Source organism: Aethalodelphis obliquidens, unplaced genomic scaffold (genome assembly GCF_003676395.1).
Source record: "Aethalodelphis obliquidens isolate GAN/ISIS:26980383/991018 unplaced genomic scaffold, ASM367639v1 scaffold55, whole genome shotgun sequence".
NCBI lineage: Eukaryota > Metazoa > Chordata > Mammalia > Artiodactyla > Delphinidae > Aethalodelphis > Aethalodelphis obliquidens.
In genome coordinates, this window is record NW_020837999.1 from 368,915 (window position 1) to 384,939 (window position 16,025).

The 16,025-nt window shown below is 43.0% G+C and overlaps 1 protein-coding gene across 1 annotated transcript; it reads right to left on the reverse strand.

The window, feature by feature from the left end:
• Nucleotides 1-238: 238 nt before the first annotated feature.
• LOC113609272 (major histocompatibility complex class I-related gene protein) lies at nucleotides 239-11,423 on the reverse strand. Its single transcript, XM_027086450.1, is given in 4 exon segments — nucleotides 239-279; nucleotides 1,502-1,603; nucleotides 2,819-3,094; nucleotides 11,369-11,423. Coding segments are annotated over 4 exon segments (474 nt in total).
• Between the last annotated feature and the right edge of the window lie 4,602 nt (nucleotides 11,424-16,025).

Sequence of the window (16,025 nt, forward strand, 5' to 3'; positions counted from 1 at the left end):
ATTTAGAGGAAATGTGATGGAGTCCATCCAAAGAGCCTGATAGCTGACAGTCTGTTTCGAGCCAAAGAACAAATAACATTTTGTAGCTCCTATCTGTCTGCCATAAATAATTAATCCTATAATGTCCATATCTGTTGTGGGTGTGGTCAAGAGCTTTGAGCTCTGGACTTGAGTCCATATGGGACACAGGAGACCATGGTTCCTAGAGGAAAGACAGCTGGAAAATAGCCATCTCCCATCAGTGATCTGGTGTAGGAAGGTAGACAACTCCATTTTGCTCTGAAAGGAAAAGTTTTTAGTCAGATATGTGCATTTTTCCTTACAGCTCAAAAATAAATTATGCAATGTTCAGCAAAGACTGAGAAGCTGGCGTTGACATTTTTAGTCTACTTGGTCAAGATTCTCTTAGTACTTGACAAACTTTAACTCAGATTCACAAACTCCGCAAGATAAAAAGCAGGAACTCACGGTGCGTATCATTCTTGAGAGAGGTGTGTCACTGTATAAAAAGAAAAAAAAATTTTTTTTTGCTTCAGCAGCGATCACTTGCTGGATTGGGATTAGTGTTATACTTTCTAAAGAAAACACAATGGCCCATTAACTCTGAGTTAATTTTCTAGTAGAGGGTTGGTTTTACTTTGAACTAATAACGTGCTTTGCATGGTATCACCTGAATCGAGGTTTAAGTCTGTGGCTATGAAACAAAGCCAAATTCCTGGCCCACACTGGCTTCAAACCCATTATCCAGGACTCATCAATATTATGCTGTGATCAGCTTGAGCACCTAGTGAGGCCAGAGGTGGGGAATGACCTTACAAAACTAGATTGTAAGCTCTCTAACAGGCATCATGTCTGTCTTTTGCATTGCTATATCCCAGCATTTAATACAGTGCTTAGAACAGAGTAGGCATTTAAGACATGTTTACTGAATGAATAATGTTTTTTCCCCAAGGTACTAAGAGCCTATATCTCTCCCATTTCTCCTCCCCCTTTTTCTTACCCTGAATTCCATTTTCCAAAGGTATCTCTTCCACATGTCATGGGTTGAAAGATGAATTTAGAAGAAAAGTGACTTCCATATGATTGAAGCAGAATAATGTTTGTCAAAATGGGAAAACTTACTGAAGTTTTGAAACCAAGGACAAAATTCCCTCAAAAGTTGATAGTAATTAATCATAACAATATCACTTGGAAAAAGACAAACCAATGTCGCTGTATCTTCTCTGACCCAACTTCTAGGAGGACTGTCCACCTGGACAGGAACTGTACTACTTTGTCGATGTCAGGCACCACCTATGGAACAGAACACTCTCCTTACAAGCATCATCCGTGGTGTGTGTTCCCTATATGGTGAGAGGGGTGTTCTAGGTCCTGTGATTGCAAAGTGAGGCCCAACCCATTTCTAAATGGAGCTTAGAGTGGCAGGTGCAGAAAATAAAACTCATTGGAGCTGTGGAGAGACAGTCTGTCAACTCCTAGGATCCTTCCACAGGCCTCTCACCTCAGGGCTTCCTTTGCCAGGCTACGACACCAACTCCAGACAGGACAGTGGTGGGGACAATGAACCCAACCGCTTTCATCGCCAGAAGCATAGTTTCTGATTCTAAAAGCAAAGCAAATGAGGGAAAATCCACAAGTGCTCCTCCTCTTCTATGTTAACGTTTGGGAACTTTTGTACCTGCAATCATCAGGAAGCCTGACACTATTTTTCATACTGTCACTTCTTACTTCACAGCTCCGTGGAGAATAGTCTAAAACAGAGGAACAGCAGCTCCTAAAGTATGGTCCGAATGCCCCAAGGGTCCTCAAGACCCAATCATGGTGTCCATGAGATCTAATTCATGATCTCCCCCCCGCTTTTTTTAAACCTCCATCTCTCACATGGGCACGGTGGAGTTTTCTAGAGGCCACATGATATGAAATGACATCATCACTCTGATAGCAAATGGAATATGTGCTTGTGTTTTCTAGTGCTTAATTTTAAAAAAATTTTTAGTTTGTAATACAGTAGATAGAAACAGATATAACCTAAATAAACAAAAGCTCTTTGGGTTACTCAATAATTTTTTCAAGAGTATAAAGGAGGCTTGAGACCGAAAAGTGAGAGAACCTCTGATTGAACAGACCCATTCTAAAGCACGCAGTGATCCATGCTTCCTGCTCACCCCCTGTCCTCAGTCTCACTCCCCAGACAGCCACAACCCCGTCTCTACCCTGGGAACCCTGAAGAAGCACGTGGACATACTCTGACCAGTGGGGGCTCTAGGAAGAAGAAGTTCAAGTTAAACAGAAGTATCTTATGTACTGAGTACACAGTATTAGAACTCAGCAACTGCATTTCCCAATTAATTTTCTTCTTTGCAGGAAACATCTAAAACCAAGAATGACCCAGAACCCTGGTTTGCCAACAACAACAAATTCTTTGTGCTAAAGCCAGTTTGAGGAGTTTTCTGTTACCTGCAACCATTAAAATTAAGATGGTTGGGGCTTATCTGGTGGTGCAGTGGTTAAGAATCCACCTGCCAGTGCAGGGGACACAGGTTCGAGCCCTGATCCAGGAAGATCCCACATGCAGTAGAGCAACTAAGCCCATGTGCCATAACTACTGAGCCTGCGCTCTAGAGCCCACAAGAACTGCTGACTGTCGTCAAAATGCCGATAAAAAGTAACTAGGGAAAGTTTTCATGGAGAGTTACAGACCATGATAGTAACAAAATGGATTTCAGAATAGGGTCGCTATAACTTAGATGAGAGGAAGTTACGTATAAAACCATGGGTTCTGAGGATATGAGGACAAGGTGTTCTCCCTCCTCTTTACCTGTCCTTTGTAGGGTACCTTTCCCATACTCCAGAAATCTCTTTAACCAGGCAATACATTCTTCTTCCAGCCAATTCTTTTGATATTGTAGCTCATGCTGACTGGCCTCCCATGCCCGCTTGGTGATGTGAGCCACATTGTCCATAGCTATCCAGGAGAGGGTATCTTTACTGAAGATAATGAAATCCTGTCCGTCGTATGCATATTGGAGAAACCCCGTGGTGTTTCCATCCTCCAGTAACTCACAGCCAATCATTCTCTGGTAAGTGTGGAAACCCGGGAATACACATGCAGGCAGGAAGGGAGGGGTTGACATGGGGATGCGGAGGTGGGTGCCCAGGTGACGTGACAGGGGGCATGACTGGAAACATCTTCTACCCCAGAATACACCACTGTACAGGCCTGCCATGGCATCACTGAGTCACCAGGAGTTTCCTGTGATGTAAGCCCATTTATCTACAGATATCTGCAGAGTACCTACTGCATACAAAAGGAGTATGATAATTCCCTCCTTGGGAGTTATCCTATATTGGGAACAACTAACGGATAAAGTTTTTAGTGCAGTGGAGAAGGGAGAGATATGTGGGAGCCAGAAATATCCTGGGATATCACCCCAGGGTTCAGAGCAGGCACCCCTGCCCCGTGGGCCCTCCCTGGAGGTTGTATCCTGCATGTCAGCTGCGGTGCTGGGCAAGATGGAGGCTGGTCTCCCCCAGGCCTGGGCAGAGCATAAGGGTCCCAATGCCCCTCTGTACTGCGTTGACCTTTTATATCCCACCCCTTTCCCTTCCTGTGTGGGTAGGGAGGCAGCACAGTGGAAACCTCTGAGGTTGGACATAAGATAATCATAGAAGTCTTGGTTCTTATGAAGACAAGAGCCAGGGTAAAGCAGAAGCACAAATTCTATCCCCAGAACGACAGCTGCCATATTCTGCCTTCTATTCTCTTTGTTCACCTCCTACCCTCTTCTCAATCCTAAGGTACTTAAGAACTGGGACAGGACTTCCCTGGTGGTTCAGTGGTTAAGAATCCGCCTTCCAATGCAGGGGACACAGGTTCCATCCCTGGTTGGGGAACTAAGATCCCACATACCGCAGGGCAACTAAGCCTGCACACCACAACTACTGAGCCCGCGCACCACAACTAGAGAGAAGCCTGTGCGCCGCAACAAAAAGATCCCGCCCCACATGCCACAACTAAGACCCGATGCAGCCAAAAATAAATAAATAAATACAAAAAAAAAAAAAAAAGCTTTAAAAAAAAAAAGAACTGGGACTTACTTTCTTCCCTCTGTATTTCCTACAAGGCCTAGCATAGGGAGCCTAGCCCATGGTAGGTGCTTCGTAAATATTTGTGAATTAAATTGTTGGCAAGACACTTTATTTCTCTGCTTCAAAACAATTAAGTATGCTGGAATGAGTATGAATCTATTTAACTTGAACTTATACTTAATTTAAAAAAATTATTTTGGCCTCACCACACGGCTTGTGGGATCTTAGTTCCCCGACCAAGGATCCAACCTGGGGCCCCAGCAGTGAGAGCACCGAGTCCTAACCACTGGACCACCAGGGAATTCCCAGGAGCTTATACTTTAAAAAATACTTTTTGTAAAGGGAGCAGAGCTGAAATCTAATTTACATCCAACCTGGAGTCTGCAAAAGGTGTAATATGGTTGAATCTGCAACCGATTTTGCAAACGGTTCTATTTCTCCACCTCTAGAAAGGTTTTGCAGATGTACAACTGTTTTAAGGTGGAGGCTAAAGGAAGAGCAAGTCAGGAACATTAGTTCTTACACTTTTTTAGTCTCCATCTGCGTAGTCAACAAACATGTGAGTACCGCCTCTGTGCCAGGCGCTGTTCCAGGCCCTGAGCACACCACAGACAAAACAGATAAAAATGTCTGCCCTTCTGGAGCCTACATCCTAACGGGAGGAGAGGAGGAAGGCAGACAATATAAAATAAATACATATAACATGTTGTTTAAAAAGTGCAATGGATCTAGAGACTGTCATACAGAGTGAAGTAAGTCAGAGAAAGACAAATATTGTATATTAACGCATATACGTGGAACCTAGAAAAATAGCACAGATGAACTGGTTTACAGGGCAGAAATAGAGACACAGATGTAGAGAACAAACGTATGGACACCAAGGGGGGAAAGCGGCGGGGTGGTGGTGGTGGTGGTGTGATGAATTGGGAGATTGGGATTGACATATATACACTAATGGGTATAAAATGGATAACTAATAAGAACCTGCTGTATAAAAAAATAAAATAAAATTCAAAAAAAAATGTGCAATGGAGAAAAATTTGCAAAGAGGACTAAGCAATATAGTTCTAAACATCAATACTTAGGGAAGACCGCTCCGAGAAGGAGACTTCTGAACAAGTACCTGCAGGGAGTGAGGGAGCCAGGCAGACACGTGGGGACCACAGTACAGGCAGGGGGGCCTGTACAAAGGCCCTGAAGAGAGGTCAAGCTGGCACACTCCAGCAGCAATAAGGCCTGCGGCTGGAGCTGAAGGGATGAGGGGCAAAGACATAGCTAGGAATGGCTTCCACAGTTACTGATAGCAAAAACCTCATAGAAATCAAATTCCAGGCAAAGAATGGGAGAGAGCAAGGAAGAAGGGATTTAAGAAGAGACTGTGTTATTGACGTGTAGAACTTCCCTTGGAATCTGTATTTCATTTTATGACATCTGGGGTCTACATGCCTAGTAGATGCCAACAAGCAAAAAAAAAAAAAAAAAAAAGTATTACCAACTTGGGGCATTACTGCTCAATGAATGGGAGGATTTATTCTAAACGAGTATCACGGACATTATCTCCATACATAATATTTACAATTCATGTAATTTCACTTTCTTATAAAAATGTAACTTCATAAAGATTTGCATTATCCAGAGTTTATAAGAGGTAAATAGAGAGGCACATGGTCTGTTGCCAATACTAATGCCCTTTTCTCCAACCTCAATCTCAGTCTTATTCCTGGTTTTGGAGCAGTTTTTCTCCACTAGCCAGCCCTGACTTCAAAGGCTGCTCTGCCCCAAAAGGCTGGCCTCCATCTACCGGTCATCTGCCCATCCAGCCTCATGCAGCCGTGGCTCTGCTCCAGAACATCACAGCCCTCTCCCCTTCGTTTGCCATGGATACAATTACCCATCTGGTGCGTCCACAGGTATGAGTCACACTTGCTCCTCAGTTGGGCTTCCAAAATGCTACCTCAGCTGTGATGGGAAGTTGGTTGACAGATGTTGAGTCACAGAAAAAATAGGGGAAAGTCCATGGTACCCTTTCTCTCATGTCGCATTGGACCTTGTCATAAGTTATAGCCTATGGGTATGTTGCCTGGATGATTCGATTTCTACAAGAACTGTGAAGGTTGTATCATTTGAAAAGACCTGTACTTGGCCATTTTTGATCTACCAACATGGCAATTTCATATGATTCAATCTAACCTTCTGATTCTTCTTGCTGCAATAATTATGAAATTAGGTTTCTCTCTCCCTTTCCATGAACATCAATCCACTCATTGAACTGAAATCTACAATTTTGAATTTGGTCTTCTGTCCAGGCCAGTCAAGTTGCTTCTCAAAGAGCGTTCGCTGCTCTGTCCCAATAGCCTGTGATAGGCATTGCTGAAAATCCTGAACAACACAACCGAACAGCAATTAGACCAAATGCAGTGGTGACTTTACATCCTATATTATGTTCCCTTTAACCTGTAGATTAACTAGTTGGACCGTTTTGACAAAAGGCTGTGAAACACTAGATTATAAAATAATTGATAAAGTGTTTTCAGGTATTCCTCCACGGGGGCAAACACATGGCAGCAGGCAGTTAAGTGCCACAAAAGAGGTACCAATGGGGTGTTCCAGCAGCTAGGAGAGAGATCCTGCTCTCACACAAAGGGATCCACAAGGAGGAGGTAGAAAACCTGCTGTGAAGTTAGGCCTTCTGCGAGCCATGGAGGGCAGCAAAATCTGAATCATAACCCTCAGAACCGCACTTACTTCTTGAGCACATGCCGCCATGTGTTAGTTACCATGCTAAGCCTCTGGTAAGCATGAGTTACATTTATTCCTCACTGCAACCTTTTGAGTCTTAAAGGTCTTAAAATTCCCATTTTACAGGTGGACCATGGGTGCAGAGAGTTGAAGAAAATTGCCCAAGATCATCCTTAGAATCCATAAGTGGAGGACCCAGGAATTACACTCTGACCTCTCAGGCTAGAAGCCCCTTTGCCTTAGACTGCCCAGCTGATCCGAAGCAGAGGCACTTCCCCATCCCAGGCTGTTTCAGGGTTCTCACCCAGATCACCGTTGCTCTCTCCCGCCCCCTTGTGTCAAGGATGACTCACTGTCCTGGATTTCCCAGTCCCTGGGGACCCCGGCTCCAGACCTTCCTACAATTGGCTGTGGGTCCCAACTGAATATCCAGTTCGACAAAGTCCCAAATATCTGTTGACCCTCCCAAGTAGCCCGATGTCTTAATGCAGTCAAAATGATTATGATTCCTGGGAACTACTCTCTGGAATTTCAGGCATCGTGGGAATGAGGGGGAGAAGTGGAGGGTGATATTTTTAGTTAAGAGGGCCTTTGGACACTTCTCAAACTATGCAGTGATATAGGTAGTTCTATACGCATCAAGTACTGCCAGTCCCTCTCCTAACAACTCCTCTCACTACAGGAAGTCATCGAGGGCCCGGAAGTGCTGAATGTGACAGTTTGACTCTTTAGCTACTCTTTTGAGGATACCCTTTGGAGGTTACCAATGTCTCTTTTAAGTTTTATCCTTTTCTGAACTTCCAGTAGGCACAGTCCTAGCTGCTAGGGATACGGCAATGAACACATCAAATCCCAGCCCTCTGAGCTCCTTCCTAGAAGGAAGACCTGCAGTAGGTGAAGATATAATACAGGATCAGCTGCTGATAAGAGTTGTGAAGAGTAATAAAGTGGGGAAAGGAAATAAACACACACACACAAATAATAATAAAGTAAAAGGGAAAAAAAGAAAAAAGTTCAAAAAGAGAAAAACAAATTTAAAAAAGAAAAAGGGAAAAAAGCAAGGAAAGGAGGTAGAGTGTGAAGAGGGCTGACCTTTTAGGTAGAGGGACCAGGAAAGGCCTTCCGAGCAGGTGGCATCTGAGCAGAGATGTGAATGAAGTGAGGAAGTGAGTCATAGGAGAAGAACCTTTCAGACGGAACAACAAGCCGGAGTCCTCAAGGAAGTTGCCTGTTCCATGTATTTGAGGAATAGCAAGGAGATCACTGTGGGCCATGTAGAGCTCTGGAGAATGAATGAATGTACCCTGGTGGGTTTTTTTTCCCCAGTACTCTCTGTATACAATGATGACCATATGTTCTCCTATTTCCCAGAAGAATTACATTTTTATGAATTTTATTCTTTTTAAATGATTCATTGAAGTCATAACAAAATGTGATTTGGTACTTATACTCTTGAAGGGTTTTCCATAATAAATATAAATTTGGCTGTCAGAAAATGTCCTCTGTCATCTGTCTCAATTTGGGTTTCAAGTGTTTAAAGAGCCACTTGTTTGATCTTTAACCTAGGCCCCTTCCTTCGAGTCCTTGGCAATCCTTCTGGGGTAACAGGATGACTGAGGTCAATGCGTTTTAGTGAGAATAGACAAATATTGCAACTAGTCAGAAGAAAATCTACAAATTAGTTGCATTTCTCAGATTTAGATAGATTCAATGTCAACCAAGAAGGCCTTAAGGGAGTAAAACAGTATCTTGGAGAAATTTCTACTGCATGTGCCTTGGCAACAGCTCCATGGAAACAGATTGAAGTCTAATAATGTCTATAGCAAATGCCCATATTTTCTCATGTTAACTCTTGGAACTCAAGGTCATTTCTAGGCGGATAATTTGCAAATCTGTCGTCTAACGCTAGCCCAGTTGACAGTTCAGGGGACTTATCCATCATTACTCCTTGTCTGTGAAGGACTTCATCATTCATGAAGCAGATTGATATAGCAGATTGAAATATCCATAGAGTTATGAGTAATATCAAGAGACTGACCTTGGCTTTTTCAGGATGAAACACACAAACCACATATGCCTCTGCAAGAGAGATCCCACGCATGCCCCCGCCCTGATGACACCCACCCACGTCACCAGCTCACCGTCTCCCACAGGCTGAAATGAAGAACAGGAGGAGCTGTAAAGCATGAAACACCTTTCTTTTTCGTACAAATTCTGCAACTAGAATAAACCACAGTTGTGAATTTAGTCATTATTGCTGACCAAGTTCTCTATGGCACACGGCCAGATCACTTCAATTTCTTAGGGACGTCACCTTGGAACATAAATTCCAGGAGGCATTTATTAGGTGCCTATTGGTCACTAGGAAGTACGAGGAAAATAAAGAAGAGAAAAATGAGAAGATCTCTCTTCCTGCCTTTGAGGAGAGGCTTGAAGGAAAGATTTTGGTAAATAGAAAGTTATAGAGCTGTGAGCAGGAGCTATGGAAGTACAAAGGAAAGCACAGTCTACTGCAGGCCATGGAGTCAATGAAATCAACACACTGGAAGTGATGTTGGAGAGATCTTGTCATTGAGCTGTGAACCCCATACACTCTGGTATCTCCTCCCTGCGTTTCCATGCCTAGAAGCTCCTACTCAGGGCTAGCATTAGGCCCAAATATCAAGTAGACCAAGACCTTTTTCATAACCCTGTTTCCCTTCCCTGTCAGCATCCCTCAATGCTCAGAACACTCAGTCAGGATCGTGGCAGGTAACAACCTTCATCCCAGATGAGTCACATGAAGAAATGTTAATGAAGGGACTTCACGCAGAGGTATGAGCAAAGTTACAGGAACAGATGAGAGATAATAGGGCACCCATAAGCTAACAACTATAGGAAGCCATTACCACCCTTAGGGCTGTAGAGACTGGAGGAGCGAATAGTACTCCTGAGGCCTCATGGGAGCTAGAACCATGAAGAAAGGGCTGTTCAGAGAAAACTGTATTGCAGAGGGACACAGCTACTGCCAGAAACATTAAACAAAGTGGGGAAAGAGGAAGAAGGAAATACCCCAACCTCTCTTTCCTCTGTGACTGCTCTCCTTTCAGCATCTCCCATTGGGTGAACCGGAACAGAAATCAGCCTGCAAGAGAGACTGGGTGATGCCTTCTGTAGCAGTCAGCCTCCCAGGGCACAAGACAGGCCAGAGAAGGATGGAGTGGAAGGAGTCAAAAGGAGAATAGCCAGCACAAAGCGACCTTCCCTGCCCTTTATATATGACTGGTTCTATTTCTCATTCCACCTATTATCGAAGTGCCAAGCGTCCACATCCAGAGGTGCTGTGATATTGTGGAAAAGCCGCGGACTGTAAGCTAAAAGACCTGCATGTACTTCAGACTCTGCTCGTTATGTGAGCTGAGTCCACCTCTCTAGGCCTGGGTCTCCTCATCTGGAAATGGGAATATTTTCTTAGCCTGCCACAAGGGTCAGTTAGACCATTACATGAAAGATTATGTTTAGGGGATACTGTGGTCATATTATTAGAGAGTTCTTTGAGGATTAAATACAGGTAATATATAGGCTTTTTACATTCTAGAAATATCACTCCTTTCCTCTTTTTATCCTCTGTCTCTTACCCTCACCCTCAATCTTTCCCATTTCTGACTTGAACGGTAGGACTTTTTCTGGATTAAGTTTCTATAGAAGCAGGACCTTTGTCTGTCTTGTTCATGGTCATGTCCCCATAAGTGCTGTCACACAGTAGGTCATCAACCAACATTTGTATAATTAACACACAGATGATTTGAAAGAGCTCCTTCCTGTCATGCTCGTGAATCACTGCCTATGGTGGTGGCCCAGACTGAGATGGAGACATTGCCCGGCAGCCATCTGGGAGTGCTGGCCCCTCGCTGGGAAAGCAGTTGCTTAGGGCAGAGAAGCCTGGTGCTTCCAGCCCACAGGTCTTTTGGTGTATTGCAGGCAACAGAAAGCAACTGCTTCCCCAGTAACATAGGCTCCCTAAACAATGAAAAACTCCTTCTACTCAGTTGATGTCTCTTACACCTAGTAAACAAGTCCAGAACCATGGTTTTATCTTTCTGGGATCTTGTGTTACAGGTTGGGATTGTGGTGAAGAGGAAAAACAGGTAAACCTGAACAATGGATCTGCTCAGCTGTTTAATGGCCCTGAAACTCTGACCACATCCTAATGAGACTTACCAAGCTAGTAGAGAGGAAAAACAAAAGTAAAAGAAAAAACGTGAACAGAAAAGAAAGGGAGCAATGCTCAGAAGGGAAGTAGGAAGTGAGGAAGTTACCCAGAGGGTCTTTCCGGAATGGCTTCCAACCCCTCAGAAGGCAGGTGACATCAAAATCCTACACACGTGAACTGGAAAACTGTACAGCTAGTCCAACCCTCTGACAAGTCCTGGGTTTAATAAACACAATTTTCTGCCCCTGGCTTCTTAATCATCTCACCAGAAGTTTTAGGAAGACAAGCTCTTTCCCTGAGGCTGCCTCGGCTGAGGAGTTCAGAGCAAAGAGAACTTGGGGTGCTCACGAGCATCACTGTGCATCACTGCTAATGCAATGATGAGAAGTAACAGGAGCACCATCAGCCCCTCTAGAATCCTTCTCTTTCCGATTCTTTTAACCAAAACACTGACAGATCCCTGCTGATCTTTCAAGAACCTATACTCTACCAGCTCTTGAGTGATTCAGCAACTGAGTGACACTCAGCGTTCTCTCCCAGTAAAAACAGGGGAAATAGTTAGTGTCATCAGATGCTAGGTAGAATAGAGAGAGAGAGGGAAAACAAAAGCACTGCCTGCTTTCGGCAGTGGCCTTTAAACCTTTGTTGGTCTCAGACACTGCTTGCTTTTTGCTGTTCCTGTCTTGACCCTGTTCCCAACTTTCGAATATTTATGGAACACAATTATGGGAAAGACACAAGGAACACAAAGAGTAATCATATCTGGTCCCCCAGGAGGCTCAAAATAAAAAGAAGTCTTTGCTTATTCCCTGGAGCTTAGAGTTCTCCCAAGGTCCATGAGAAAGAGTCACACAAAGTTCCCAGGACTTGCCCTGGCTTCCTATAATGCTTCAGTCCTTATGTCTGATATAATACGTATCATGTAGACTGTCCTGACATTTTTAGCTTAGGCCTATCTTCCCTGCTGCTCTAGCACCCAGCCCAATAGCTCAAAAAAATGCTCGTTGAATAAAGGAGAGGTAGAAAAAAGCCTAAAAGAAGATCCTGAGGGGCAGCTGTTGCTTGATTAGCAAACCTCAGCGCCAAGCCACGGCTGCATTGTCATCACGAGAGCACGGAGGAGTTGGGAGACAGAAGCTTAAGCTAGTTCAGGGAGTTGGAGGACAGGCCCAGACAAGAAAGAGGAAGTAGGAGTAAGTGGGAGAGATGAGTGGAGGCAAGGCCACCAGGCAGGCTGGCTTCAGCTCCGGCTCAGGGACCGGGGCTCGCATCCCGGCTACTGGACCTTGCGCAGAATCCCAAATTGTGCTGAGGCTCAGTTTCCTCAACTTTAGAAACAAATCCTGGCATGTATTTCACAAGGCTTGTTGAAGAATTAGATGAGGCTCTGTTTACAATGTACCAGATAGGTAGGAGAACATACTAGTTTCCTTCTGCAGCAGGCTGAATAATGCCCCCATCCTCACCCCAAAGATCTCCACATCCTAATCTCCAGAACGTGTGAATATCTTACCTTACGTGGCAAAAGGGACTTAGCAGATAAGATTAAATTAAAAATCATGAGATGCGGAGATTATCCAGGCTTATCTGGTGGGTCCCATCACAAGGATCTTATAAGAGGGAGGCAAACAGTGTCTAGAACTGGAAACAGAAGGAACAGATTCTCCACTAGAGCCTCCAGAAGAAATGCAACCCTGCCATCACTTTATTTATTTATTTTAACATCTTTATTGGAGTATAATTGCTTTACAGTGGTGTGTTAGTTTCTGCTTTATAACAAATTGAATCAGCTATACGTATACATATATCCCCATATCCCCTCCCTCTTACGTCTCCCTCCCACCCTGCCTATCCCACCTCTCTAGGTGGTCACAAAGCACCGAGCTGATCTCCCTGTGCTATCCTGCCATCACGTTAATTTTAGCCCATGAGACCCACTTTTGGACTTCTGACCCCCAGAATTATAAGAGAATAAATTTATGATGTTTTAGGGCACTTAGTTTGTAGTAATTTTGTTATAGCAGCAACAGGAAACTATACATCTTCCATTTCCCAAAAGAAAAAAAGAAGACAATAATGAAATTAATATTTGACACCTTCTCAGCATCTCCTAGCACCTTCTCTTCTCAGATCTTTGTATTTCTTTCTTCCTTTCTTTCCTCTTTCACTTCTTTGTTCTTCCCTTAACTCTTGTGCCACTCCCAGAGACCCCAATAGTCCCAGAGATCTCTCACTAGCACTGGAATTCCATGGCAGTGTATTTATTTGTTCCTTTGAATTTCTGTTCTTATCTTGTTCCAAAACTGCATACTGTACTGCAGTCTGCAGCATTTACATTAAAAAGTGGGCATGATGACCACACTTTTTAAAGTCATATTATCTTAAGTGCAAATTAGCAAAAACCATCCAGAAGGGAATTCCCTGGCAGTCCAGTGGTTAGGACTCAGCCCTTTCACTCCTGAGGCCCCGGTTCAATCCCTGGTTTGGGAAGTATGATCTCACAAGCTGGGCTGAGTGGCCAAAAATAAATAAATAAAATAATAATAATAATAAATAAGAAACAAACAAAATCCAGAAAACTTCAAAATACACCAAAAACTCAGAGTACTAAGATAAAAATCACTCCTCAGAGAAAGCCACTGTTAACATTTTAGTATGTGTCTTTTCAGTGCTTTTGCTATGACTATATATGTACGTATACAAACACACTTTGGGAGGTTCATTTTACCAAAACAAGGTTTCACATCCTAACATTATTTGGTAATTTATTTTTCACTTAACAATTTCCCAATACCAACTTGCAATTTTTTTTTTTTTTTTTTGGTACGCGGGCCTCTCACTGTTGGGGCCTCTCCCGTTGCAGAGCACAGGCTCCGGACGCGCAGGCTCAGCGGCCATGGCTCACGGGCCCAGCCGCTCCGCGGCACGTGGGATCTTCCCGGACCGGGGCACGAACCCGTGTCCCCTGCATCGGCAGGCGGACTCTCAACCACTGCGCCACCAGGGAAGCCCCAACATGCATTTTTTATGGTATAGCTTTAATAGTCCTTAAGTTTTTAAATAAATAGATTTGATAACAGTCAAGATCTTAAAGGACAAGTGAAGACTGCTCGACTAAGCTGGGAAGCATTGAAGTGGGGAGCATCCTGTGCACGCTCCTTGGGAACTAGCTCTACCTCTGAGCAGCTGACTATCCTTGAATCTCAAGTTGTATTTTTCAGAGTGGCTTGTGTTTATCTTGTTTACTACGGATCCCTCTAATTATGTCTTTGGCTTTTTAATACCTGCTTTATTATATATATCTTAAGGCCCTTCTGAAGAATCTGACCCATTTGCAAATGGAACAAGTCATCCTCAAAAACCAAAAGACAAATTATTAAGTTAGCAAAAGGGTCTTATTTGTTAAATATATTGTTTTCAATATACCGTAATTTTTTTTATCATGTTCAATAAGTAGTTTCCTCTGGGCTGTTTTAAAAAATTCAGTAGGGGTGTGTGTGTGTGTGTGTGTGTGTGTGTGTGTGCGCGCACTTATGTGCACATGCATGTCTGTGAAATCTGATTTGAGCCACTTTCTGTGCTTAGGTAAAATCCATTCACCAGGGCTTCCTGGAGCCTGTGCTCCACGATGGGAGAGGCCACAACAGTGAGAGGCCCACGTACCGCAAAAAAAAAAAAAATCCATTCACCAATTTGGGGGCAAGGCTAGCCCTTATACAAATCGGCAGGAGAGTACTGTAACAAAGAACATGGGTTTAGGAGTCAGACAAACTTATTTTCAAATAGGGCTCTCACTGCCTGCCTATGAGACCTTGGGCAAATTATTAACCTCTCTAAGCCTCAGATTTCTTGTGGAAAATGGGGATAAGAAGCAGAGCTGTTGTGAGGATTCAATGAAATCAGCAGTGGTGGAACCAAGAGGTGACTTTTCACTTGGGACTTTAGAGCACCACTATCATGCACATATAATCATGGTCCCAAATAAACCCCAAATTTAAGAAAATACAGTGGGTCTGCCATGCAACCTCAGTTCAAGCCTCCTAGCCCTGTTGTCCAAACAAGTTACATTCTAAAACCTGCCCCATGTAGAAATTTTGGAGCCACTTCTGAAGAGTATGCATGTATGTTACTTAGCATAGTGTATATTACTTAGCACAGTGTATATTGCTTAGCACACTGTATATTGCTTAGCAGAAACTTACATAGTAAGTAAATACTAGCAATTGCTATTACTATTATCGTTATTCACTAGTTTACCAAGAGAAATTGTGATTTTTCCTCCCCTGTGCACTAACAAATTCATAGAGGAGGGTAAAGTCATACCTGCCCTTCTACGATGGTTCAAATTCACTGTTATGTCAAGAAGTTCACTGAATTCCAATAGAGTATTTTAACTTTTAGTACTCACTAATATCCATTCATTCATACACTTCTAACTTGAGTTATTCTAAAAAGGATTTAAAATTGCTAACCTTTGATGTACTTTTGCATATGTCGTCACTTGGCTTTCTCACTTATCTTTCTTCAATTTTTCTTTTCTTTTTTACTTTTTATATTTCTGATTATCCAAGTAAATAGTCCATTGTAGAAAACAGCCAAACTTTAAGTACATTTTCTTTTTCCTATGTATAAAAAATTTCTATGCATAAAACTGTTTCTATATATAAAAATGAACAGAATTGAAATCATATATATACAATATTGTCTTGCTACTTTCAATACACGTCATTACACACTTTTAAACAGTTTTAGTGACCATCAGATGAATGTCCCATAAATTTTTAGTCACTTCCTTGTGTTGGATATATAGATTGACTAAAATTGGTTTATTTTAATCCAGTGTGTAGATAAGGGTGGAGGTGATGGTAACAACTAAGGCAAAGAGAGAAAACATGACCAGTATGTGGATATTTCCTGTGGCTGGTGCTGGGAAATGTAGACAGCCATGGCCAAGTCAATGGATGCCAACAAGAGCAAGTGTCTTCTGGAGTGTTCCAGGAAAGAA